Below are 26956 nucleotides of genomic sequence, written 5' to 3' on the forward strand. Positions count from 1 at the left end.
CACAGTGCAATCAAACTAGAACTCAGGATTAAGAATCTCACTCAAAACCGCTCAACTACATGGAAACTGAACAACCTGCTCCTGAATGACTACTGGGTACATAACGAAATGAAGGCAGAAATAAAGATGTTCTTTGAAACCAATGAGAAAAAAGACACAACATACCAGAATCTCTGGGACACATTCAAAGCAGTATGTAGAGGGAAATTTACAGCACGAAATGCCCACAAGAGAAAGCAGGAAAGATCCAAAATTGACACCCTAACATCACAATTAAAAGAACTACAAAAGCAAGAGCAAACACATTCAAAAGATAGCAGAGGCAAGAAATAACTCAAATGAGAGCAGAACTGAAGGAAATAGAGACACAAAAAACCCTTCAAAAAATTAATGAATCTAGGAGCTGGTTTTTTGAAAGGATCAACAAAATTGATAGACCGCTAGCAAGACTAATAAAGAACAAAAGAGAGAAGAATCAAAGGGACGCAATAAAAAATGATAAAGGGGATATCACCACCAATTCCACAGAAATACAAACTACCATCAGAGAATACTACAAACACTTCTACGCAAATAAACTAGAAAATCTAGAAAAAATGGATAAATTACTCGACACCCTCCCAAGAGTAAACCAGGAAGAAGTTGTATCTCTGAATAGACCAATAACAGGCTCTGAAATTGTGGCAATAATCAATAGCTTACCAACCAAAAAGAGTTCAGGACCAGATGGATTCACCGCTGAATTCTACCAGAGGTACAAGGAAGAGCTGGTACCATTCCTTCTGAAACTATTCATATCAATAGAAAAAGAGGGAATCCTCCCTAACTCATTTTATGAGGCCAGCATCATCCTCATACCAAAGCCTGGCAAAGACACAACAAAAAAAGAGAATTTTAGACCAATATCCTTGAAGAACATTGATGCAAAAATCCTCAATAAAATACTGGCAAACCGAATCCAGCAGCACATCAAAAAGCTTATCCACCATGATCAAGTGGGCTTCATCCCTGGGATGCAAGGCTGGTTCAACATACAAAAATCAATAAATGTAATCCAGCATATAAACAGAACCAAAGACAAAAACCACACGATTATCTCAATAGATGCAGAAAAGGCCTTTGACAAAATTCAACAACCCTTCATGCTAAAAACTGTCAATAAATTAGGTATTGATGGGACGTATCTCAAAATAGTAAGAGTTATCTATGACAAACCCACAGCCAATATCATACTGAATGGGCCAAAACTGGAAGCACTCCCTTTGAAAACTGGCACAAGACAGGAATGCCCTCTCTCACCACTCCTATTCAATATAGTCTTGGAAGTTCTGGCCAGGGCAATCAGGCAGGAGAAGGAAATAAAGGGTATTCAATTAGGAAAAGAGGAAGTCAAATTGTCCCTGTTTGCAGATGACATGATTGTATATCTAGAAAACCCAATCATCTCAGCCCAAAATCTCCTTAAGCTGATAAGCAACTTCAGCAAAATCTCAGGATACAAAATCAATGTGCAAAAATCAGAAGCATTCTTATACACCAATAACAGACAAACAGAGAGCCAAATCATGAGTGAACTCCCATTCACAATTGCTTCAAAGAGAATAAAATACCTAGGAATCCAACTTACAAGGGATGTGAAGGACCTCTTCAAGGAGAACTACAAACCACTGCTCAAGGAAATAAAAGAGGATACAAACAAATGGAAGAACATTCCATGCTCATGCGTAGGAAGAATCAATACCGTGAAAATGGTCATACTGCCCAAGGTAATTTATAGATTCAATGCCATCCCCATCAAGCTACCAATGACTTTCTTCACAGAATTGAAAAAAACTACTTTAAAGTTCATATGGAACCAAAAAAGAGCCAGCATCGCCAAGTCAATCCTAAGACAAAAGAACAACGCTGGAGGCATCATGCTACCTGATTTCAAACTATACTACAAGGCTACAGTAACCAAAACAGCATGGTACTGGTACCAAAACAGAGACATAGACCAAGGAAACAGAATAGAGGCCTCAGAAATAACGCCACATATCTATAGCTATCTGATCTTTGACAAACCTCAGAAAAACAAGAAATGGGGAAAGGATTCCCTATGTACTAAATGGTGCTGGGAAAACTGGCTAGCCATATGTAGAAAGCTGAAACTGGATCCCTTCCTTACACCTTATACAAAAATTAATTCAAGATGGATTAAAGACTTACAAGTTAGACCTAAAAATATAAAAACCCTAGAAGAAAACCTAGGCAATACCATTCAGGACATAGGCATGGGCAAGGACTTCATGTCTAAAACACCAAAAGCAATGGCAACAAAAGCCAAAATTGACAAATGGGATCTAATTAGACTAAAGAGCTTCTGCACAGCAAAAGAAACTACCATCAGAGTGAACAGGCAACCTACAAAATGGGAGAAAATTATCGCAGCCTACTCATCTGACAAAGGGCTAATATCCAGAATCTAAAACGAACTCAAACAAATTTACGAGAAAAAAACAAACAACCCCATCAAAAAGTGGGCAAAGGACATGAACAGACACTTCTCAAAAGAAGACATTTATGCAGCCAAAAAACACATGAAAAAATGCTCACCATCACTGGCCATCAGAGAAATGCAAATCAAAACCACAATGAGATATCATCTCACACCAATTAGAATGGCAATCATTAAAAAGTCAGGAAACAACAGGTGCTGGAGAGGATGTGGAGAAATAGGAACACTTTTACACTGTTGGTGGGACTGTAAACTAGTTCAACCCTTGTGGAAGTCAGTGTGGCGATTCCTCAGGGATCTAGAACTAGAAATACCATTTGACCCAGCCATCCAATTACTGGGTATATACCCAGAGGAATACAAATCATGCTGCTATAAGGACACATGCACACGTATGTTTATTGTCGCACTATTCACAATAGCAAAGACTTGGAACCAACCCAAATGTCCAACAATGATAGACTGGATTAAGAAAATGTGGCACATATACACCATGGAATACTATGCAGCCATAAAAAATGATGAGTTCATGTTCTTTGTAGGGACATGGATGAAATTGGAAATCATCATTCTCAGTAAAGTATCGCAAGAACAAAAAACCAAACACCGCATATTCTCACTCATAGGTGGGAATTGAACAATGAGAACACATGGACACAGGAAGGGGAACATCACACTCTCGTGACTGTTGTGAGGTGGGGGTAGGGGGTAGGGATAGCTTTAGCAGATATACCTAATGCTAAATGACGAGTTAATGGGTGCACCACAGCAGCATGGCACATGTATACATATGTAACTAACCTGCACATTGTGCACATGTACCCTAAAACTTGAAGTATATTAATAATAAACAAACCAAAAAAAAACGTGTGCATGTGTCTTTATAGCAGCATGATTTATAATCCTTTGGGTATATACCCAGTAATGGGATGGTTGGGTCAAATGGTATTTCTAGTTCTAGATCCCTGAGGAATCGCCACACTGACTTCCACAATAGTTGAACTAGTTTACAGTCCCACCAACACTGTAAAAGTGTTCCTGTTTCTCCACATCCTCTCCAGCACCTGTTGTTTCCTGACTTTTTAATGATTGCCATTCTAACTGGTGTGAGATGGTATCTCATTGTGGTTTTGATTTGCATTTCTCTGATGGCCAGTGATGATGAGCATTTTTTCATGTGTTTTCTGGCCGCATAAATGTCTTCTTTTGAGAAGTGTCTGTTTATATCCTTCGCCCACTTGTAGATGGGGTTGTTTGTTTTTTTCCTGTAAATTTGTTGGAGTTCATTGTAGATTCTGGATATTAGCCCTTTGTCAGTTGAGTAGGTTGCAAAAATTTTCTCCCATTTTGTAGGTTGCCTGTTCACTCTGATGGTAGTTTCTTTTGCTGTGCAGAAGCTCTTTAGTTTAATTAGATCTCATTTGTCAATTTTGGCTTTTGTTGCCATTGCTTTTGGTGTTTTAGACATGAAGTCCTTGCCCATGCCAGTGTCCTGAATGGTATTGCCTAGGTTTTCTTCTAGGGTTTTTACAGTATTAGGTCTAACATGTAAGTCTTTAATCCATCTTGAATTAATTTTTGTATAAGGGGTAAGGAAGGGATCCAGTTTCAGCTTTCTACATATGGCTAGCCGGTTTTCCCAGCACCATTTACTAAATAGGGAATCCTTTCCCCATTGCTTGTTTTTCTCGGGTTTGTCAAAGATCAGATAGTTGTAGATATGCGGCATTATTTCTGAGGGCTCTGTTCTGTTCCGTTGGTCTATGTCTCTGTTTTGGTACCAGTACCATGCTGTTTTGGTTACTGTAGCCTTGTAGTATAGTTTGAAGTCAGGTAGCGTGATGCCTCCAGCTTTATTCTTTTGCCTTAGGATTGACTTGGCGATGCTGGCTCTTTTTTGGTTCCATATGAACTTTAAAGTAGTTTTTTCCAATTCTGTGAAGAAAGTCATTGGTAGCTTGATGGGGATGGCATTGAATCTATAAATTACCTTGCACAGTATGGCCATTTTCATGATATTGATTCTTCCTACCCATGAGCATGGAATGTTCTTCCATTTGTTTGTATCCTCTTTTATTTCCTTGAGCAGTGGTTTGTTGTTCTCCTTGAAGAGGTCCTTCACATCCCTTGTAAGTTGGATTCCTAGGTATTTTATTCTCTTTGAAGCAATTGTGAATGGGAGTTCACTCATGATTTGGCTCTCTGTTTGTCTTTTATTGGTGTATAAGAATGCTTGTGATTTTTGTACGTTGATTTTGTATCCTGAGACTTTGCTGAAGTTGCTTATCAGCTTAAGGAGATTTTGGGCTGAGACAATGGGGTTTTCTAGATATACCATCATGTCATCTGCAAACAGGGACAATTTGACTTCCTCTTTTCCTAATTGAATACCCTTTATTTCCTTCTCCTGCCTGATTGCCCTGGCCAGAACTTCCAAGACTATGTTGAATAGGAGTGGTGAGAGAGGGCATTCCTGTCTTGTGCCAGTTTTCAAAGGGAATGCTTCCAGTTTTGGCCCATTCAGTATGATATTGGCTGTGGGTTTGTCATAGATAACTCTTATTATTTTGAGATACATCCCATCAATACCTAATTTATTGAGAATTTTTAGCATAAAGGGTTGTTGAATTTTGTCAAAGGCCTTTTATGCATCTATTGAGATAATCGTGTGGTTCTGGTCTTTGGTTCTGTTTATATGCTGGATTACATTTATTGATTTTTGTATGTTGAACCAGCCTTGCATCCCAGGGATGAAGCCCACTTGATCATGGTGGATAAGCTTTTTGATGTGCTGCTGGATTCAGTTTGCCAGTATTTTATTGAGGATTTTTGCATCAATGTTCTTCAAGGATATTGGTCTAAAATTCTCTTTTTTTGTTGTGTCTTTGCCAGGCTTTGGTATCAGGATGATGCTGGCCTCATAAAATGAGTTAGGGAGGATTCTCTCTTTTTCTATTGATTGGAATAGTTTCAGAAGGAATGGTACCAGCTCTTCCTTGTACCTCTGGTAGAATTCGGCTGTGAATTCATCTGGTCTTGGACTTTTTTTGGTTGGTAAGGTATTAATTATTGCCTCAATTTCAGAGCCTGTTATTGGTCTATTCAGAGATACAACTTCTTCCTGGTTTACTCTTGGAAGGGTGTATGTGTCTAAGAATTTATCCATTTCTTCTATATTTTCTAGTTTATTTGCGTAGAGGTGTTTATAGTATTCTCTGATGGTAGTTTGTATTTCTGTGGGATAGATGGTGATATCCCCTTTGTCATTTTTTATTGCATCTATTTGATTCTTCTCTCTTTTCTTCTTTAGTAGTCTTGCTAGCGATCAATTTTGTTGATCTTTTCAAAAAACCAGCTCCTAGATTCATTGATTTTTTGAAGGGTTTTTTGTGTCTCTATTTCCTTCAGTTCTGCTTTGATCTTAGTTATTTCTTGCCTTCTGCTAGATTTTGAATGTGTTTGCTCTTGCTTTTGTAGTTCTTTTAATTGTGATGTTAGGGTGTGAATTTTAGATCTTTCCTGCTTTCTCTTGTGGGCATTTAGTGCTATAAATTTCCCTCTACACACTGCTTTGAATGTGTCCCAGAGATCCTGGTATGTTGTGTCTTTTTTCTCATTGGTTTCAAAGAACATCTTTATTTCTGCCTTCATTTCGTTATGTACCCAGTAGTCATTCAGGAGCAGGTTGTTCAGTTTCCATGTAGTTGAGCGGTTTTGAGTGAGATTCTTAATCCTGAGTTCTAGTTTGATTGCACTGTGGTCTGAGAGACAGTTTGTGATAATTTCTGTTCTTTTACATTTGCTGAGGAGTGCTTTACTTCCAACTATGTGGTCAGTTTTGGAATAGGTGTGGTGTGGTGCTGAAAAAAATGTATATTCTGTTGATTTGGGGTGGAGAGTTCTGTAGATGTCTATTAGGTCTGCTTGGTGTAGAGCTGAGTTCAATTCCTGGGTATCCTTGTTAACTTTCTGTCTCATTCACCTGTCTAATGTTGACAGTGGGGTGTTAAAGTCTACCATTATTATTGTGTGGGAGTCTAAGTCTCTTTGTAGGTCACTCAGGACTTGCTTTATGAATCTGGGTGCTCCTGTATTGGGTCCATATATATTTAGGATAGTTAGCTCTTCTTGTTGGATTGATCCCTTTACCATTATGTAATGGCGTTCTTTGTCTCTTTTGATCTTTGTTGGTTTAAAGTCTGTTTTATCAGAGACTAGGATTGCAACCCCTGCCTTTTTTTGTTTTCCATTTGCTTGGTAGATCTTCCTCCATCCCTTTATTTTGAGCCTATGTGTGTCTCTGCACGTGAGATGGGTTTCCTGAATACAGCACACTGATGGGTCTTGACTCTTTATCCAATTTGCCAGTCTGTGTCTTTTAATTGGAGCATTTAGCCCATTTACATTTAAGGTTAATATTGTTATGTGTGAATTTGATCCTGTCATTATGATGTTAGCTGGTTATTTTGCTCGTTAGTTGATGCAGTTTCTTCCTAGCCTCGATGGTCTTTACAATTTGGCATGTTTTTGCAGTGGCTGGTACCGGTTGTTCCTTTTCATGTTTAGTGCTTCCTTCAGGAGCTCTTTTAGGGCAGGCCTGGTGGTGACAAAATCTCTCAGCATTTGCTTGTCTGTAAAGTATTTTATTTCTCCTTCCCTTAAGAAGCTTAGTTTGGCTGGATATGAAGTTCTGGGTTGAAAATTCTTTTCTTTAAGCATGTTGAATATTGGCCCCCACTCTCATCTGGCTTGTAGAGTTTCTGCCGAGAGATCAGCTGTTATTCTGATGGGCTTCCCTTTGTGGGTAACCTGACCTTTCTCTCTGGCTGCCCTTCACATTTTTTCCTTCATTTCAACTTTGGTGAATCTGACAATTATGTGTCTTAGAGTTGCTCTTCTTGAGGAATATCTGTGTGGCATTCTCTGTATTTCCTGAATCTGAATGTTGGCCTGCCTTGCTAGATTGGGGAAGTTCTCCTGGATAATATCCCGCTGAGTGTTTTCCAACTTGGTTCCATTCTCCCCGTCACTTTCAGGTACACCAATCAGACGTAGATTTGGTCTTTTCACATAGTCCCATATTTCTTGGATGCTTTGATCATTTCTTTTTATTCTTTTTTCTCTAAACTTCTCTTCTTGCTTCATTTCATTCATTTTGTCTTCCGTCACTGATACCCTTTCTTCCAGTTGATCGCATCGGCTTCTGAGGTTTGTGCATTCGTCTCGTAGTTCTCGTGCCATGGTTTTCAGCTCCATCAGGTCCTTTAACAACTTCTCTGCATTGGTTATTCTAGTTAGCCATTTGTCTAATTTTTTTAGTTAAAACCGAAGAAGGTCTGGTTTAGTTAAAAACCAAAGAAGGTTTTTAACTTCTTTGCCATTGGTTCGAACTTCCTTCTTTAGCTCAGAGTAGTTTGATCTTCTGAAGCCTTCTTCTTTCAACTCATCAAAGTCATTCTCCATCCAGCTTTGTTCCGTTGCTGGTGAGGAGCTGCGTTCCTTTGGAGGAGGAGAGGCGCTCTGATTTTTAGAGTGTCCAGTTTTTCTGCTCTGTTTTTTCCCCATCTTTGTGGTTTTACCTACCTTTGGTCTTTGATGATGGTGACATACAGATGGGTTTTTGGTGTGGATGTCCTTTCTGTTTGTTAGTTTTCCTTCTAACAGACAGGACCCTCAGCTGCAGGTCTGTTGGAGTTTGCTGGAGGTCCACTCCAGACCCTGTTTGCCTGGGTATCAGCAGCGGTGGCTGCAGAACAGCAGATATTGGTGAACTGCAAATGCTGCTGTCTGATAGTTCCTCTGGAAGTTTTGCCTCAGAGGAGTACCTGGCCGTGTGAGGTGTCAGTCTGCCCCTACTGGGGGATGCCTCCCAGTTAGGCTACTCGGGGGTCAGGTATCCACTTGAGGACGCAGTCTGCTGATTCTCAGATCTCAAGCTGTGTGCTGGGAGAGCCACTGCCCTCTTCAAAGCTGTCAGACAGGGACATTTAAGTCTGCAGAGGTTACTGCTGTCTTTTTGTTTGTCTGTGCCCTGCCCCCAGAGGTGGAACCTACAGAGGCAGGCTGGCCTCCTTGACCTGTGGTGGGCTTCACCCAGTTTAAGCTTCCCAGCCACTCTGTTTACCTACTCAAGCCTGGGCAATGGTGGGCGCCCCTCCCCAAGCCTCGCTGCCACCTTGCAGTTTGATCTCAGACTGCTGTGGTAGCAATGAGCGAGGCTCTGTGGGTGTAGGACCCTCTGAGCCAGGTGTGGGATATAATCTCCTGGTGTGCCATTTGTTGAGCCCATTGGAAAAGTGCAGTATTAGGGTGGGAGTGACCTGATTTTCCCGGTGCCATCTGTCACCCCTTTCTTTGACTAGGAAAGGGAATTCCCTGACCCCTTGCACTTCCTGGGTGAGGTGATGACTCATCCTGCTTTGGCTCACGCACGGTGCGCTGCACCCACTGTCCTGCACCCAATGTCTGGCACTCCCCAGTGAGATGAACCCGGTACCTCAGTGGGAAATGCAGAAATTACCTGTCTTCTGCATCGCTCATGCTGGGAGCTGCAGACTGGAGCTGTTCCTATTTGGTCATCTTGGCTCCACTCTTAATTTGGGGTTTTTTCGTTTACTGGTAACTAACCTCTTTCAATGACTGCCCTCAGAAACAGATACAAAGCTCCAGATGTGATCTGATCAAAATACAAGAGACAGACTACATGGAATTATGATCTCTCTTGCATCATGATTTCTAGCCTTTTCTCTTTCACAGAGTCAGAAATATACCTACATACTGTGATTTAAGTAATTTATGAAAACATTGAATAAACATGGTCAGGTATAAAACACCATGCTTTGTCTTTAGAGAATTCCCTCCAGGTTGATATCCAGCAATTCATGAACAAACATGCTTCCCTTGTATGGCTGCTCCCCAACTATAAATTCACCTGTTTTTAATTGTCTAACTCACATTTCTCCATCTTTCCCACACACACACAAAAAAAGAAAAGTTACCAAGTGATTTGAAATGTAGATACATCTGTTAGTCTAGTAATCCTATCAAAATGAGGAATCAGATTAGTTTTCTATAATTTTTAATTGTAGATGCATATTACATGCCCCATACACCATTTATTATGAATTTTATTCTTTTTCCTTTTCATATTTTATATTTTGGGCCTCTAAGTCCTGCCTTTTCTTTCCTCAGTGCTAACTAATAAAATAAGTGATCGATCTCAAAATATATAGAAACATTGTTTTTGCTGCTCATAAAAGGAAATTCTGCAAAATATGTAGGAGAAAATGTTTTCTCTTCTCCTATAGCTCCAAAAAGAAAGCAGCTAAAATTCCAATCACAAAACTATCCTTGTAAATGTTATTCTGAATGAAGAAGTCTTATAAAACTCATGCATTTCAAAAATTGTTGCTGTATCTTGTCAAAGTAATCTTTAACTTCCAAAAATCTGAATTAGAAATGGATGACCTACTAATTAGTGTGATTTCCAATATTTAAATGGACATGTTTCCTGGGAGGTGTTAAGAAATGATAATGATTTTTTATTATTTATCAAAAGGGGATCATTGACATATTTCTTCTCCCCCACATGAGGTAAAATAAAACTTATAATGCTACTAGATTTCTTTTCACACAGAGTTTGAGTCTGTATCTCAATTAAATTACCATTCTTATTAACATATGCTGCCTCCTAGTGACCATTTTCTTATCATTTCTTTCCTATTAGGTTGGAGCAAAAGTAATTGCAGTTTTTGCCTATTCATCCATTTAATGAAACAGTGAAGCTGACATCTGATGTTCTGGCTTATGCAATCCTTACTCCCTCTTTTCAAGTAGCGGCACTCTCATTTTCCAGGGGACCTCTCCCAGGCACCAGATGTGGGTTAGGGTCCCAGGAAGGAGCCCCAGGAATGCAGGTTTAATCAATCACATACTGCAGCTCACACTTTCTGGTTTGGTTCTGTACATATGATCCAGGCCACGACATTCCTAGCCACTGAGACTCAATTACACAGCTTTTGTTGACACTGTTGGGAAAGAAAAATCATTTTTCTGCAGAGAAGCAAGTCTAGAGTGGTGAGAAATAAGCCTAGAGTCATTAATAACCATCTTGTCACCAAAGGTGTAAGCTAGACTGGGAATGGGTCTAACAGAGAAAAGCAGACCTGAATGATGAAAAAAAGGAGATTGTTTAGGACACTTGTGTCCCAAATACAGCTGCACCTGAATCAATCATGGGCTTTCAGTTATGAGGGCCAATAAATTCCCGTGTTTCTTTAAATTACTGTGGGTTTGAGGTGGGTTTCTATTACTTAAAACCAAAAAACCTTAATTAATATGTCAAGAATTCTGACATTAATTTAGATAAAGTTTCCTTTATGTAGAGTTCAGAGTCTGTTTTACCTCTATTTTTGAAAAACTGGATCATGTTCTAGTTCTCACTACAGACTACTTCTCTATACTCCATGATTTTTCTGGTAGAGACCAAACAGGGCTAGGAGTTAGGCAGCTGGGTCTTTTTAATTCCACTACCTGTGTGACTCTGAATCTGTCTACTCTCCAATCTTGGACCCAATTTTCATTTCTATAAAATGGGAATTAAAAAAGAGTGTCTCTAAAATCCTTTTCTTCTCTAAAATTCAATGATTTTATTATGTTACATATGAAAGTGTTATTCAAATTTTCACTAATTTTTAAAATTTTTGAGACTGACTTATGATAAAGTTAGAGAATAATAATTTGTTCTTTTTGCATTACAGTACTATCAAATGAATTTCCTTGCATGATTTATGGAACACAGTTTCATTAGTTCAAACTGACAGAGATAAAAATAACTGGATGGCTGGGTGCAGTGGCTCATGCCTGTAATCCCAGCACTTTGGGAGGCCAAGGCGGGCGGATCACGAGGTCAGGAGATCGAGACCATCCTGCCTAACACAGTGAAACCCAGTCTCTACTAAAAATACAAAAAAATTAGCCAGGCCTGGTGGCAGGCATCTGTAGTCCCAGCTACTTGGGAGGCTGAGGCAGGAGCATGGCGTGAACCCGGGAGGCAGAGCTTGCAGTGAGCCAAGATTGTGCCACTGCACTCCAGCCTGGGCGGCAGAGCGAGACTCTGTCTCAAAAAATAATAATAATAATAACAATAAATAAATAAATAAAAATGAATAAATAAATAAACTGGACAAGGAGGAAATGGAAGCACCAAACTTTATAATATAAACTATATTATAACTTCACTAATATAAATGTCTCTAAGACATTGTTAAGAGGAAATTATGAATCATATTTAGATAAAATCACATTTCTATAAAAGAAATACACACATTACATGTTCCATATACCATTATAAAAATAATATTCTTCTCCTCTCCATATTTTAAGTTTTGAGTCTCTAAGTTCTACCTTTTCTTTTCTCAGTGTTAACTAATAGAATAAAAATAGATTTTCAATGGATATTTATGTGAAAACATACAGAAAGGTCTAGAAAGACACATAACAAACAACAGAGGTTGAGTCTCTGGAGGAAGCACAGGGAATCACATTAGGACACTAGCAGGGATGGCAGCCTCATCTATAACATTTTTATTTTTATTTTTAGGCACAGTCTCATTCTGTCACCCTGCCTGGAGTGCAGTGGCGTGATCTCGGCTCATTGCAACCTCCGCCTCCTGGGTTCAATTCTCCTGCCTCAGCCTCCTGAGTAGCTGGGATTACAGGCGTGTGCTACCACGCCTGGCTAATTTTTGTATTTTAGTAGAGATGGGGCTTTACCATGTTGGTCAGGCTGGTCTCAAACTCCTAACCTCGTGATCCGCCCGCCTTGGCCTCCCAAAGTGCTGGGATTACAGGTGTCAGCCACTACGCCTGGCCTTGATTTTTATTTTTATGGGCTGTTTTGTGCATTATTTGTGTAATCTTTTTTAAAATGGGTTTTTTAAAGGAAGCTTTACTACCTATATATCTTTCACTCCATACCACTATTTTTATCTTTCCATTTACCAACATGTGTTAAGCCTAAAGTGACAGCAGACTTGAAGCAGGAGATGAGTAAATATAAGTACAAATAAATAAATTACAGGTATGTTTAAAGTGTTTCTATAATCAGGGCTTTTGAAAATTCATGTTCTGGTATAGTAACTACTTTTGGAAAACTCTGATGGAACGATACTTACTTTACTATTTGGGAAATTCTCGTCATCAATATCTTCATCCAAACAGACCAAATCACCCTGCACCACTCTTGCTCCATAGGTTTCAAGTCTGTAAGATACCGCCTCATTCCAAATTTTGCTGGTATATGCATGAACATAGAATATGCGCATGGAATGGGGTAAAGAGAACCATGCCTGGATACAACCTTCCTCGGTCATGCCAAAGCGGTGCAATGCCTCCAGCAATGCTCTCTCGCGCACTTTGAATTCAGGCATCAATGAAAGCGTGCCTTTAGCATCCTCTGAAACAAAGGGTAAATCAGGTATAGTTAGCCACTTTTATTTAAAGGCCAGTTATAAAGGCTCTTGTTCTAATCTCAAACTGAGGCAATGAACATGGGTATTAAGATGATATTCAACTTTCAGTTAAACCTAGCTACACTTGAAGAGCTTTAAAAAAATAATAAGCATAATATGGCCCTACTTTCACTTTCCCTGCTACTAAAAAAAAAAAAGACAAGAATCCAACATTAGTAATAGCTTACTAAAGTCCCTTACCTCAGAATAGAGATAAACTAATGAAGTTATTCACAGGACTGTTAAAACAAAATCAAACAAACAAAAAACCTAAAGGATTAAATAATTTAATTGCTGAGCTAGCAGAGACTAGAGTTTTTTAAAGAGCTATTCTGGACATAAACACATTTTTTTTACTAAGAAAGGGTTGAGATCTGGAGCCTTCAGGCACACTATTATGCCTCACAAATGCACTTTGAAATGTAGATGACTGGAATCTACCACAAAGGTGCTTATTCAGGTATGGCCTTAGAATTGGCATTGAAATAGATGTACCAGGTGTTTCTTATGCACATGAATGTTTAAGAATCATTGCCATAAGGAAATTATCATCTCGGGACTCTACAACAGACACTAACAAATCACTTTGAATTTTCCTTAGTATTACTTAAATTACTCGTAAGAGTTAGAAGTGTCCACACTGTCTACACATTGTGGTGTGGTGCAAAAATACTAGTTTCCTGTGAATAGCTGCACATATGTAATATGTACATAATTAAAAATAATAAATAAATATTTGAAAACTGACATCCTTTATTTCAATGTAAGTGAAATTCAGTATGTCGGTCAGATATCTGAATGAATCTGAAATGGTGTGGTTGCTGTTTTTATTATTTAAATAAAGGTAATATTTATAATATTATAAATAATATTATTTAAATAAAGGTAATATTTATCTGTATGCAGTACACACGAGGCATTATTCCAAGGGCATATCTAAATCTCATAATACTCTTTAAGGTACTGTGATTTGCTTCAATTTACAGATAAGGAAACTAACACAATGACGTCAAATCACTTGCAGAAGATCATACGGTTGGGAAGTATTAAAGCTGAGAGTTAACCCCATGCAGTCTGACTCAAGCCATACTCATAACCACTTTTCCTTAGTGGTTTTCATCAAGCATTCTATATGTATTCCATCATATTGACCTAAAGTTTTAAAAACTGACAGGGCTAATTGGCAACTAGAATGAAAATAATGTGTAAAGTTTGGAATATCATAAATGAACTTTTATTTATTTGTGTTTGTATCTCCCCCAGCTGCAATTAATTATATTGCCATCAGTGCCAGATTAGAATTTGGAACTTCTCTCTCTTCAGAGGATTTCAGCCACAAAAAACTAAGAAACTATTTCTCCCATTGCCCCTACCCCTAGACAAGAGTTAGCATAGACAAAAAAAACTTCCAAATCTGACCAAAAACGAAGTGAGTGCCTAAGTCATGTAATAAAAGTATTCAGTATATAATATACTATAATCTATTTCTTATCACATTTATGTTACAATAAATGCTCTCCTGCTGACAGAACATTTATAGTGTGTATCTGTATCTGCATGGCTATGTACAGGATAAAGAAATGTAAATACCAGTTTGAAGAAAATACTTCTTTGCTCTATTTACAGGATCATCCAAGTCTTCTGGTGTAAGAAACAATTTTATGGCTTTCATCTTAAAAAATCAAGCAAGTAAACATGTGTTAATAAAAATGTCAAATTACTTTCTTAAAAAAAAGATGCAAATTCTCTAGCATCCTAAAAGAATAGGGATTTAATAATTATACTTGATGCTGCAATTTTCTCTTTAGGCTTGCAAAAATTAAACAGTCAATGTTAAATGTAGAAATAAGCCTTCTGCATGAAAGAATTTTATATATAGGTTTAAAATATTATGGACAGAAAAAAGTATTTCCCTATCACTTCCATAATTTTACTTTTGTCATTTTTTTAAATATTAAAGTTAAAATGTATTGACATTCTTAGCAAGGTATAAGAATTCTGAAAAGCTTAGGCTAAATGTATTAAACCTTTATTTTTAAACTGTTTCCAAAAGCAAAAAAATTAGCAGGTATTATAAATAGTAAAACTTTTTTGCAATCATTTCAGGTTCTTAACAACCCACCAGAAGAAGCACCAAGAAAACGTACCATATTTCCTAAGAGTGAAAACTGAGCCCCTTCTGGCCTAAAAATAAATATTAAATATTTCTTTAATATTTAAATAGATGTATTTGAAAATACTTAATATTTAAATGGCTAGAGTAGAAGTAAAATTAAACCAATGTTTGTATTGTTACAGAAGAAAAAAGAAAAAAAAAGCGCAAATGAAAAAGGAAGACAATGTCCAGATCAAAGAGTTAAATATGGACACAAGAAATGCAAGCAGCTGTAAAGTGAAAGATCAAGAACAACTCTGAGGGCTCAGAAGTAGAAACTAGTGAACTCAAAAAGCAACCCTCAAGGAAAAAGAAAAAAACAAGAAAGATTTTCAGTATCCAACTTACCTGAGTTAAAAAAGGGAAGAAGAAAAGAAGTAGCTCTGAAGATGTAGAATGCCTCGCTCCCAGAACAAAAGTAAAGAAAATCGCTCAGAAAGACAACATTAAAAAAAGAAGCCTCAGAAGTTTCCAAAGAAAACACAGCTATAACTTTCAGGTTAGGATTAAATGAATTAATGTTATGTTTCACCCATTTCACAGCCACAAATATCTTTTTTGTTTGTTTGTTTTTTTGAGACGGAGTCTCGCTCTGTCACCCAAGCTGGAGTGCAGTGGCGTGATCTTAGCTCACTGCAACCTCTGCCTCCCGGGTTCAACCTATTCTCCTGTCTCAGCCTCCTGAGTAGCTGGGACTACAGGCACCCACCACCATGCCCGGCTGATTTTTGTACTTTTAGTAGAGGCAGGCTTTACCATATTGGCAAGGCTGGTCTCGAACTCCTGACCTTGTGATACTCCTGCCTCACCACAAATATCTTAACTGGCTTTTTTATTTCTCAAGACTTAGAAGTCCTTGAAGAAGAAAAGGATGCTGGAAATATAAAAGATGGTTCTCCCTTAAAACCAAAAAGGATTCATAAGACAAAAGATAAAGAGAGACATAAAATTGGAGAAGAGGTTATATCGAGAGTACTATCAAAGTAAGTACACAGTATAAATTCTATTGTCATTGGCAATTGACAGACAACCTACAGTTCTGTCATCCTTTATCTCTATTATTGAGCTAAGAACACAAGGGTAAAAATAATGACATAAATTTCAGACTGGACCAACACACATGACAAAAATAGGGAAGTAGCAAGCAGAGGGGAATGGCAAGCCCTTAATTTCATTTGTGCCCTCAATTTCCTGAATTCTTTGGACTTAAAAATAATTGCCAAAATCTTAATGAAAAAGTTGCCAAATTTAATATTTTAAATCCTAAATAGATTAAAAGATGTTCCTTTTTTAAAAAATGGTATCTACTAGTTCATGTATTTTATCACTGTCTTTAGCACTGGGATTTATTTCTAAAGCACGTGTCTTAGAGTAGGAAAGGATCTCAAATAGGTGATTTGACCCAATTTCCCACTCAATTTTCTTTTACAGTATTCATTTATTCAAACAAATATCATTAGGTATCTGCCACATGCTAGGTACTGCATAGGGTATTAGGGACAGAGCACTGAGTAAAAGAGTCATGGTCTCTGTTCAACTAAAACTTTCTGCCTACTGACAAAATTAAATAAGCAATAACAATAAAATATAATAAAACTTAAGATGGGAAGCCCAAGATGATACAGGATCACAAAATAAGAGGAATTCACTTTTTCTTGGGGAGTAGAATGAGAATATTTAAACTGAGACCTAAAGAATATACAGGTTGGGGAGGGGGTGCTTCAGGCAAAGGAAAGAAGATATAGCTTTTTAGCTGCAGGAACCAGCTTCTAAGATGGCCCCCAATGCTCTCCATCACTTGGTCTTCACACATGTTGTAGTCCTCTCCCACACTTATCAGGGTTGGTCTGTGTGGCCAGAAGACAGAAGAAGTGAAAGTATGCCACTTCTGAGACTAGGTTATAAAAGACACTGTGGTATCTGTTGTCTCTCTCTCTCTCCTTTGCATCCTTTGACTTATCACTCTAGGAGAAGCCATGCCACAAATAGTCTTAAAGCAAGAAAATAAAGTCTCCTGCCAACAACCATGAGCATGAGCTTAGAAGCAGATCCACCATCCCGGTCAAGTCTTCAGAGACTACACACCCGGGCCAATTGTGTGACTGCAGCCTCACAAGAGACCCTGATCCACAGCCACTCAGCTAAGCTGCTCCCAAATTCCTGACTCTCAGAAATTGAGATAATAAATGCTTGTTGTCTTCAACCACTACGTTTTGGGGTAATTTGTTACACAGCAATAATTGATTATTACTACTAAAGCAAAATTTTTTAAAAATTCAAGAGCATGCAATATGAGGTTTGAAAGGGGTAGAGCTTTTGCTTAAATGTTATGAGAAACAGGACATTCCAGTTATTTGAACAATTGTTAAGAAAAAGTCTTTCTTATGCTGGACTATAAGTCCCTTAAATATCTAGCCCATCCCATCTATGCATGCTTGTCTGGCACTGTACTAGCTGCCTTCACAAAAGTTCTTTCATTTGATTCTCAGAAAAATCTTGTGACATATATGCTATCTCCATTTTACAGATAAGGAAACTGAGGCTTGGAAAAGTTAAGCAACTTGGAAAAGTTAAGTACCTATAGTAGCACATGTGGCAAATGGCAGAACTCAAGTAGAACATCTGCTGCATCCAACAGGCCCCAAACTATTAAGTTCTTCTTCTGTATGACAAAATTTTAAACATTTTACAAGTTAATTTTCAGAGTTTTCTAGACTGAAGAACCACTGCTGAGGTAAACATTTCTAGACTCTTTATCATATCAGTTATATTCCAGTTGCTAAAATCTCCTTTGAAATGTGAAACCCAGAACTAATTATAGATTTGCAGATGTGGTCTAAATCATCAGCTCTGAACATTTTACATATTTGATATGTAAGATGATGTTCAATGCACTAAGCTTCTCACAAAATCTTTTACTGCTTCTTTCTCTTCCACTCAAGAAATCATATTAGAACACAGGTGAGTGAACAACATACTATCATAAGAATAATCTTGCATTTGTTCAAATATATAATTTTTATAGTTTTGTAGTTTTCCTCCATTATGTGCACTCCATTTTAGTGTAAAAATATGTAATTATATATAAAAATATAAATTAAAACTAGATATACACACATATGCTTTTAATATTTCAGCAAATGCAGCTTCTTAGTTGTAACATGCATTTTTAGCTTCATTTTGAATTAGTCAGATTTTGTTCTCAAATTTGCTGCTCCCCTTTTAGTCTCTGGACTTATGTGGATTCCTATCTTTTATATGATCTGATATCTGATTTCTGGGATTGTAGGGTCAAAATTTCCTCTAAATCTTCTATTCAGTTCACTAAAATTGGAAAGTGATGGTCATTTCTGTGTCAAATCTCAAATATGTACTAACCACAAGGACACTCACACAGTTGGCTTTCTTGTAATGTGATATCAAGGACAGAGCAGCAGCTTACTAAATGTTCAGTGATGTAATATATTTGGTATGTGTGTGTTTACATGCATTTATATGCTAGAGTTAAGAAAGCAAGGAGCTGGATTATGTAGTAAGTATAATTGACAGAAACAGATAAGATTACATTTTTCAAAATCCATACCATTTCATTCTTCAGCAAAGCTAGTCCAATTTGGTCTGTGTGAACTTTCCTTCCCTTCCCAAATCTCTGTGGTCCATAGTAATTCACAAAGCCTTTTTTCTATGTATACAAAATAATCAACAAATTAAGAGTATATAAATACAATTATGTGTCAAAATACACAATTGAATTTTTCTCTTCATAATTATTTTAATAGAATAACTCTGTAATCAGCAGTAGACACATAGGGACCAAATGGTCTGAGAAATGCTGTGCCAATAAAGAAAAGGAAAGAAAACACAGAATTCGAAGTTAGAACATAAAACCAATGAAGAAAACTTTAAAAATATGTCAGCTTTCTATTCATGTTACTGAGGGATTTCCTGGGATGTGAGATTTTCAGTGCTAAAGTCAGAAAAGTTCTGGGCTTCCAAAATGAGTTGATCACCTAATACCAAGATCTGATCCCTACTCTGATGCTCTTTCTTATTTTGAGATTCTTCGGCTGTCTGGAGATGTTGGGAGTCAAGAACAGTCTTACTTTCAAACCCCACACATCCTGGCTCTTTTCTACATAACGTTTGTTCTTTAGTTCATCTTAGTTTCTTAAAGGCTGACCTGAGACAATGGAGCCACTTCAGCAGTACTCTACCGGTCCAGCTATTCCAGCACCTGGAACTCTGCATTCCAGGGGAGGAATACAGACTTTACTTCCTGCTGGAGGTGAACCCTTCAGGCCACGTTTTAAAACCGTCACATTACTCAGAAGAAATAGAAAACTGTAACATACTACTGCAACCATTAAAGAAATTGGTCAGTCTTTAAACATGTGCTCACAAAGAAAACACCAGGCCCAGACAGTTTCTGGAAAGACAACAGTCCCCCACACTTACTTTATGAGGAGAGTATGCATTTATTCAGTCAACAATTATTATTGAATACCAACTCAAGAACTTTTTAATAAAAGATGCTGAGCCAATTTGTTATCAGCATGGTACAAAAGCAACTGCAACTTTATCTCATGTCATTTAAAAAATTAATTGCAGGCCAGGCGCGGTGGCTCACACCTGTAATCCCAGCACTTTGGGAGGCCAAGGTGGGCGGATCACGAGGTCAGGAGATGGAGACCATCTTGGCTAACGCGGTGAAACCCCGTCTCTACTAAAAATACAAAAAATTAGCCGGGCATGGTGGCGGGCGCCTGTAGTCCCAGCTACTCAGGAGGCTGGGGCAGGAGAATGGAGTGAACCCGGGAAGGGGAGCTTGCAGTGAGCCGAGATCATGCCACTGCACTCCAGCCTGGGTGACAGAGCGAGACTCTGTCTCAAAAAAAAAAAAAAATTATTTAATTGCAGATAGAATAAGTACTCCCTGAATTAAATCTCATAAATATTTTTAGTTATTTCAAATTTGAAAAAATAACATCAGATGATGTCCTAGAGTAACCAGAAGAGTTTTAAATTAACCCTTCAAAGTACTTAGATATAACAAAAGGTTTATAACAGAGATATAACCCCTTGAAACAAAACTTCAAAGACTCCTTATTTTCAGGTTTTCTCAATTCCTTTCTCACATCATGAGAACTAATGGAAGTTGGCTAAAACTAAGATTGTTTCTAACGGGAATTTTGTAATAGGCAGCTGTATATTCATAAATAACAAATGAAAGACAGGGAATAAATGCTATCAGAGTTCAAAGAAACTTCTACCTTTTTAAAGATATATCATTTTAGTAAAAGCTTTTGAGGAAAAAAAGTACAATTTTAGGTGGGTCAAGGAAAACAAAGGTAAAACAACATATGATATGGTTTGGCTGTGTCCTCACCAAATTTCATCTTGAATTGTGATCCCCACAATCCCCACATGTCATGGGAAGGACCCAGTGGGAAGTAATTGAATTATGGGGTCGGTTTTACGCCATGCTGTTCTCATGATAGTGACTTCTCACGAGATCTGATGGTTTTATAAGTGGCATTTCCCCTGCTGGCATTCATTCTCTCTCCTGTCACCCTGTGAAGAGGTGCCTTCTGCCATGATTGTAAGTTTCCTGAGGCCTCCCCACCTATACGGAACTGTGAGTCAATTGAAGCACTTTTCTTCATAAATTGCCCAGTCTCGGGTATTTCTTCATAGCAGCATGAGAATGAACTAACACAACATATAAAGAGTATATAATCAGATAACTTCCATATACAGATGGAAGTGCTGGATTTAAAAGATCTTTAGTTGGAAGATATTTTCCTAACTACAAGGCAGATTAATAACCAGTTTTTGTTTGTTTCCCTGTTGGAGAGGTATAAAATTGTGTAAAAAGGTCTTTGTGGTCAGAAACTTGAATCAGTGTTTCTCGGTATTGGCTCTAAAGTAGAGTCATCTAAGAAGTTTTTAAAAAATAAGTACTAATGCCTAACCTGCATCCCCAAATGTTCTTTTTAATTGGTTCAGGAGTAGATATCAATGGGTGAAATTTTTTGAAAGCTCCTCAGGTTGAGAATTACTCATCTAGATCAGGGGTTAGCAAACTACTATAGCCCAAAAATGAAACCTGGTCCAAGACCTGTTTTTGTAAATAAAGTTTTATTGGAACACGGCCATGTTCATTCACTTATATATTGTCTGTGGCTGCTTCCATACAATGGCAGTAGATTAGCTGCAAGAGGAACCATATGTCTAAAAGGTCAAAAATATTTATTATCTGGCCCTTTACAGTATAAAGCTTGCTGATGTCTAGATGATCTAAGATGGTCTAGTCTTGAAAGCTATAGTTGTATGTGCACATTTAAATGTCTAGAAAATGTCATTTAGAAACTTATGCTAAGTAATTTTTTACTGTAAAACATAAAGTTTATGGTATGGTTTGGCTGTGTCCCCACCCAAATCTCATCTTGAACTGTAGTTTCCATAATCCCCAAGTGTCATGGGAGAGACCCAGTGGGATTGAATCATAAAGGTTGTTACTCCCATGCTATTCTCATGATAGCGAGTGAGTTCTCACAATATTTGATGGTTTTATAAGGGGCTTTTCCTCCTTTGCTTGGCACTTCTCCTTCCTGCCACCATGGGAAGAAGGATGTGTTTGTTTCCCTTTCCACCATGATTATAAGTTTCCTGAGGCCTCCCCAGCCATGCTGAACTGTGAGTCAACTAAACCTCTTTGCTTCATAAATTAACCAGTCTCAGGTATGTCCTTACTAGCAGCGTGAGAATGGACTAATACAGTGTGTGTGATTTATAATGTGTATACATCAAAATTTCCAAAAAATAAATTCCCCTGACTAAACACTACTCTACATAGCAGATACTTAAAAAAAATCTCTCTTATGAATGTAGATTGTCCCTTCTTCTCTGGAGGACACCATACCCTGCATTTTTAAAATCATGTTTACATATTTTGTTTTAAATACAAAAATGTATTAAGCTGAAAATAAAATATAAGCCAAATGGCCCTAATTATCACTTTAGAAAATAATTAATCACTTTTTAAAATCCCATAAAAAGGTACAAAAGAAAAAGAAGTTTCCCCTCTTGCCTCAATGTAGAGAAAGAGACTATGAAGATTTCCCTGGATGCTCTTTTAAAATTAAGTTTTCTTACCTTAACATTTTCTATTGCTTCCATAATTCTCTCTCTCAGGTTTGCAGAATCATTTATTTGTTTTTTTAAATTTCTAATGACAATATCAAAGTGATTTCCTTTGAGCTGACCAAGTCTCAGGGAATCATCTACAGACCGAATATTAAAGACATGCATTCTTTTCTTTTCAATTTCTTTTTCAATATTTTTCAACCTGTAATACATCATATAAACTCAGTTAAATTTTACATTTAAAAATTACTTTAAAATAAGGTTTTAAGTGGCAGTTGCCAAGCAACCCCTTATATGAGAATACTAATACAATTTTTTAAGAATATTCTGAAGTTAGTTATTTCACCAAATGTGTGCTTAATACCCATTATTATAGGATTGCATTAACAGAATTATTTTAAAAACTTGAACATATATTACTAATGTTATCACTCTTCCTATGTAGGCCTTCTGACTTCTCCTTAGCTCGAGTGACAGAACCTCCTAGCAGTTCTCCTGATCTTCCTGTCCCCAACTCTGCTCCTTTCCTTCTCAGTCTCTTTACCCAACATTACCAAGAAAAATCACTAGCACCAGAGGATCTTCCTGAAATTCTGCCCTGACCACTTCCTTATTCAAACTTTCAATTCTTCCCAGCACCTAAAGAATTAATATTTTCAATATTTTTAGAGTAACTTGTATGACCCTATAAGGGCTGATATAAAATTTCCTTTATACCCATTTTTTCCATAGTCCTTATAGGAATTATATACGTGACAGACTATTGAGTTTACTGCCCGCAAATATATCTCTAGTTTTTTGCATCTGCTAAAATCTTACTGTTACTTGAAATGTAATTAAAATTCCAGACTCATAAGCTAAATTAAAGTAATCTCTCTTCCTAAGATGGGAGCTTTCATTTTAAATACACTTTAACATCTAAAGTTCTTCTTTCTGCCCTATCCTGCACTTCTTGACCACAAAAGCAAAATCAAACACTTTTTTTTGTCCCCCATATAAGAGCTTAGAAGCACTCAGAAAAGTCTACTTGCACATAGTGGATACTTAAACATGTGTTAACTAAGAATTAATATATCGATATTACATTAATTAGGCTGAATTTTGACCCAATTATTCACATTTTGAAGTTTATCTTAAGGAAATTATAAGTTACAGATTTAAGTATAAGAATATTAATCATGGTATTATTTACAGTGAAAAGCTGGAAAGAATTTCAATTTTCAAAAACAGGGAATGTTAAACAAATTAGTCTATATGATAGACATAATTTATTTCATGATATAAATTTTCATCTAACAATATTATTTTATTTTATAAAGTAAAATATAAACTGTATATGCAGTATGATTTTCATATATATAATAAATGTTGGCTGCGTGCAGTGGCTCATGCCTGTAATCCCAGCACTTTGGGAGGCTGAGGCGGGTGGATCATCTGAAGTCAGGAGTTCGAGACCAGACTGGCCAACATGGTGAAACCCCATCTCTACTAAAAACACAAAAATTAGCCAGGCATGGTGGTGGGTGCCTGTAATCCCAGCTACTCGGGAGAGTGAGGAAGGAGAATCGCTTGAACATGGGAGGTAGAGATTGCAGTGAGCCAAGATTGTGCGTCGCACTCCAGCCTGGGCAACAAGGGCAAAAATCCATCTCAAAAAAATAATAAATAATAAATAATAAAAAAAAGTTTCCGTGTGATGTAGTCTCTGAAAAAGGTCTAGAGAGAAATAGAGAAAAATGTTATTGCAGTTATTTATTTTTGTTTATTTTTTTGAGACAGAGTCTCGCTCTGTCGCCCAGGCTGGAGTGCAGTGGCATGATCCCTGCTCACTGCAACTCCCACCTCCCTGTTCAAGCAATTCTCCTGCCTCAGCCTCCCAAGTAGCTGGGGTTACAGGCGCACGCCACCACATCCAGCTAATTTTTTATATTTTTGGTAGAGATGGGGTTTCACCATGTTGGCCAGGCTGGTCTCAAACTCCTAACCTCAAGTGATCCACCTGCCTCAGTCTCTCAAAGTACTGGGATTACAGGCGTAAGCCACTATGCCCAGCCTATTGCAGTTATTTCTGAGTAGTAGGCTTACCAGTAACTTCATTTTTAAAAAACTTTTTTCTATTTTCTATAATAAATATATGTCTTTTATAGTAACAAAAAATATTTGTAAAATTTGATTAAGCTGACGGAGGCTAAATTTGAGTACTTTACATTCTATTTCACAAGGATTTATTTTAAACGTAAGGATCCATGATAATAAAGGCATAATATAATTAATTAGGAAAACATGATTTATGAGACACTTTTCTGAATATAAATGCATATTTGAATACAGTACAGGATGTTTAGAAACAATTTAGACAATTTAAATCTTCCACTTCTCAAAGTTTCTATCCTAAAATTTCTTATATTTTCAATGTAAACTTAAGACATATCTCTATTTAGAAGATAATTATGAATATAGAATGTGCTGTTCAATAAGCATGTAATCAGTGAATATTGATAGTGAGGTTAATATGCTCCCAGTATTATTCTGAGCTTTTGATCTTATACGTATTTATTGGATGAAGTATGAAAGTAAAGTTCAGTCTTTTTCTTTTTTTTTTTTTTGAGACGGAGTCTCACTCTGTCGCCCAGGCTGGAGTGCAGTGGCGCTATCTCTGCTCACTGCAAGCTCCACTGCCTGGGTTCACGCCATTCTCCCGCCTCAGCCTCTCGAGTAGCTGGGATTACAGGCGTCTGCCACCACGCCCGGCTAATTTTGTTTTTGTATTTTTAGTAGAGATGGGGTTTCACTGTGTTAGCCAGGATGGTCTGGATCTCCTGACTTCGTGATCCACCTGCCTCGGCCTACCAAAGTGCTGGGATTACAGGTGTGAGCCACCGCGCCCGGCCAAAGTTCAGTCTTATAAAGTAATATCTTATTACCTCTCTGGAGTCACTTTTCTAACAACCATTGCTTGATAGGTGATGGCTTTCTTGTCTTTGAGGCCTGCATAACTAAAATCCGAAGGAATAACACCAAGTTTGATAGCTAAAAAACCAATTGCTTCAAACATTTCCAGGTTTTCCTTTCGTAGGGTAAAAGCTGAAACAAAAAAAAATCTTAGATCACAAAAAAAGCAGCTACCATATATCAATTACATTCTTAGCTGACTAACGGATTAGTATAATGAATCAAACTATTAATGTAAGGAGTTTTTGTTGCTGTTGTTGTTGTTGTTTTGAGATGGAGTCTCACTCTGTCACCAGGCTGTGTGCAGTGGCGCAATCTAGGCTCACTGCAACCTCTGCCTCACGGGTTCCAGTGATTCTCCTGCCTCAGCCTCCTGAGTACCTGGGACTACAGGCACACACCACTGCACCTGGCTAATTTTTGTATTTTTAGCAGGGATAGGGTTTCACCATGTTGGCCAGGATGGTCTTGATCTCTTGGCCTCATGATCCACCCGCCTCGGCCTCCCAAAGTGCTGGGATTACAGGCATGAGCCACCGTGCCCAGCCGTAAGGAGTACTTTTTAATGAAAATACAAAATCAGCATGATAGATTTCAGCTGTTATTTTTAAACTGCTGGTTGGCTCATTGAAGGCTTACAGGCAAAAAAATCCAAATTCCTTAATTTGGTATTCATATCTGGCCCAAATCCACCTTTCCTGTCTCCAAGTGCACCACTTCCCTTCACATATCCTATAACCCTGCCACAGAGAACTTCTTGTAATCCCTGGATTAACTAGAGCCTTCAACAGTTTTGTACTTTCATACATTTAAGTCCTCTGTCTAAAACATGTGTTCCCCTTGTATGTTCATTGCAGCGCTATTCAGAATACCAAAGACATAGAATCAACCTACGTGCCCAACAACAGTGGATTTGATAAAGAAAATGTAGCTGGGTACTGTGGATCATGCCTGTAATCTCAGCACTCTGGAGGCTGAGGCAGAAGGATTTCAAGAGCAAACAATCTAAGACCAGGCTGGGCAACATATGGAGACCCCATCTCTACAAAAAATTAAAAAGTTAGCCAGGTGTGGTAGCAAACACCTGTGGTCACAGCTACCTAGGAGGCTGAGGTGGGACGACTTCTTGATCCTAGGAGGTCCAGGCTGTAGCAAGCCACGATGGTGCCACTGCACTCCAGCCTGGGTGAAAGAGCGAGACTCTGTCTCAAAGAAAAAAAAGTGGTATATATACACCATGAAATACTACACAGCCATTAAAAAGAACAAAATCATGCCCTTTGCAGCAACATGGATGCAGCTAGAGGCCGTTATCCTAAGTGAATTGACAAAGGAACAGAAAACCAAACACCTCATGTTCTCACTTATAAGTAGGAGCTAAACACTGGGTACACATGGACATAAAAATGGAAACAATAGACACCGGGGTCTATACGAGGTAGAAGAGAGGAAGGGCATAGGGCTGAAAAACTACCTATTGGGTACTATGCTCACTACCTGGGTGATGGGTTCCATCGTACCCCAAATCTCAGCATCACACAATACACCCTTGTAACAAACCTGCACATGTACCCCCTGAAACTAACATAAAAATTAAAAAATAAAATGTGTTCCTTCCATTTATTATTTGTCTTACTTCTATGCATTCTTGAAGGTCCAACAGCAGCAGCCATTTGCCCTGACAATTTTGGACAT

The 26956-nt window shown here is 37.8% G+C and overlaps 1 protein-coding gene across 6 annotated transcripts in view; it reads right to left on the reverse strand.

Moving 5' to 3' along the window:
• Nucleotides 1–26956, reverse strand: part of PUS7L (pseudouridine synthase 7 like) — a 43288-nt gene that overhangs the window by 7447 nt on the left and 8885 nt on the right. For 5 of the 6 annotated variants that reach the window (XM_024257418.3, XM_054527157.2, XM_024257419.3 and 2 more), the window contains exons 3-7: nucleotides 25234–25393; nucleotides 22319–22511; nucleotides 18747–18845; nucleotides 14599–14680; nucleotides 12673–12953 (exon numbers count right to left, since the gene is read on the reverse strand). In XM_024257418.3, the coding sequence (XP_024113186.1) occupies nucleotides 12673–12953; nucleotides 14599–14680; nucleotides 18747–18845; nucleotides 22319–22511; nucleotides 25234–25393 (815 nt within the window). The remainder of the gene's footprint in view (nucleotides 1–12672; nucleotides 12954–14598; nucleotides 14681–18746; nucleotides 18846–22318; nucleotides 22512–25233; nucleotides 25394–26956) is intronic. The other variant, XM_024257421.3, reaches the window with a different exon arrangement.

Source organism: Pongo abelii, chromosome 10, assembly GCF_028885655.2.
Source record: "Pongo abelii isolate AG06213 chromosome 10, NHGRI_mPonAbe1-v2.0_pri, whole genome shotgun sequence".
NCBI classification, from domain to species: domain Eukaryota; kingdom Metazoa; phylum Chordata; class Mammalia; order Primates; family Hominidae; genus Pongo; species Pongo abelii.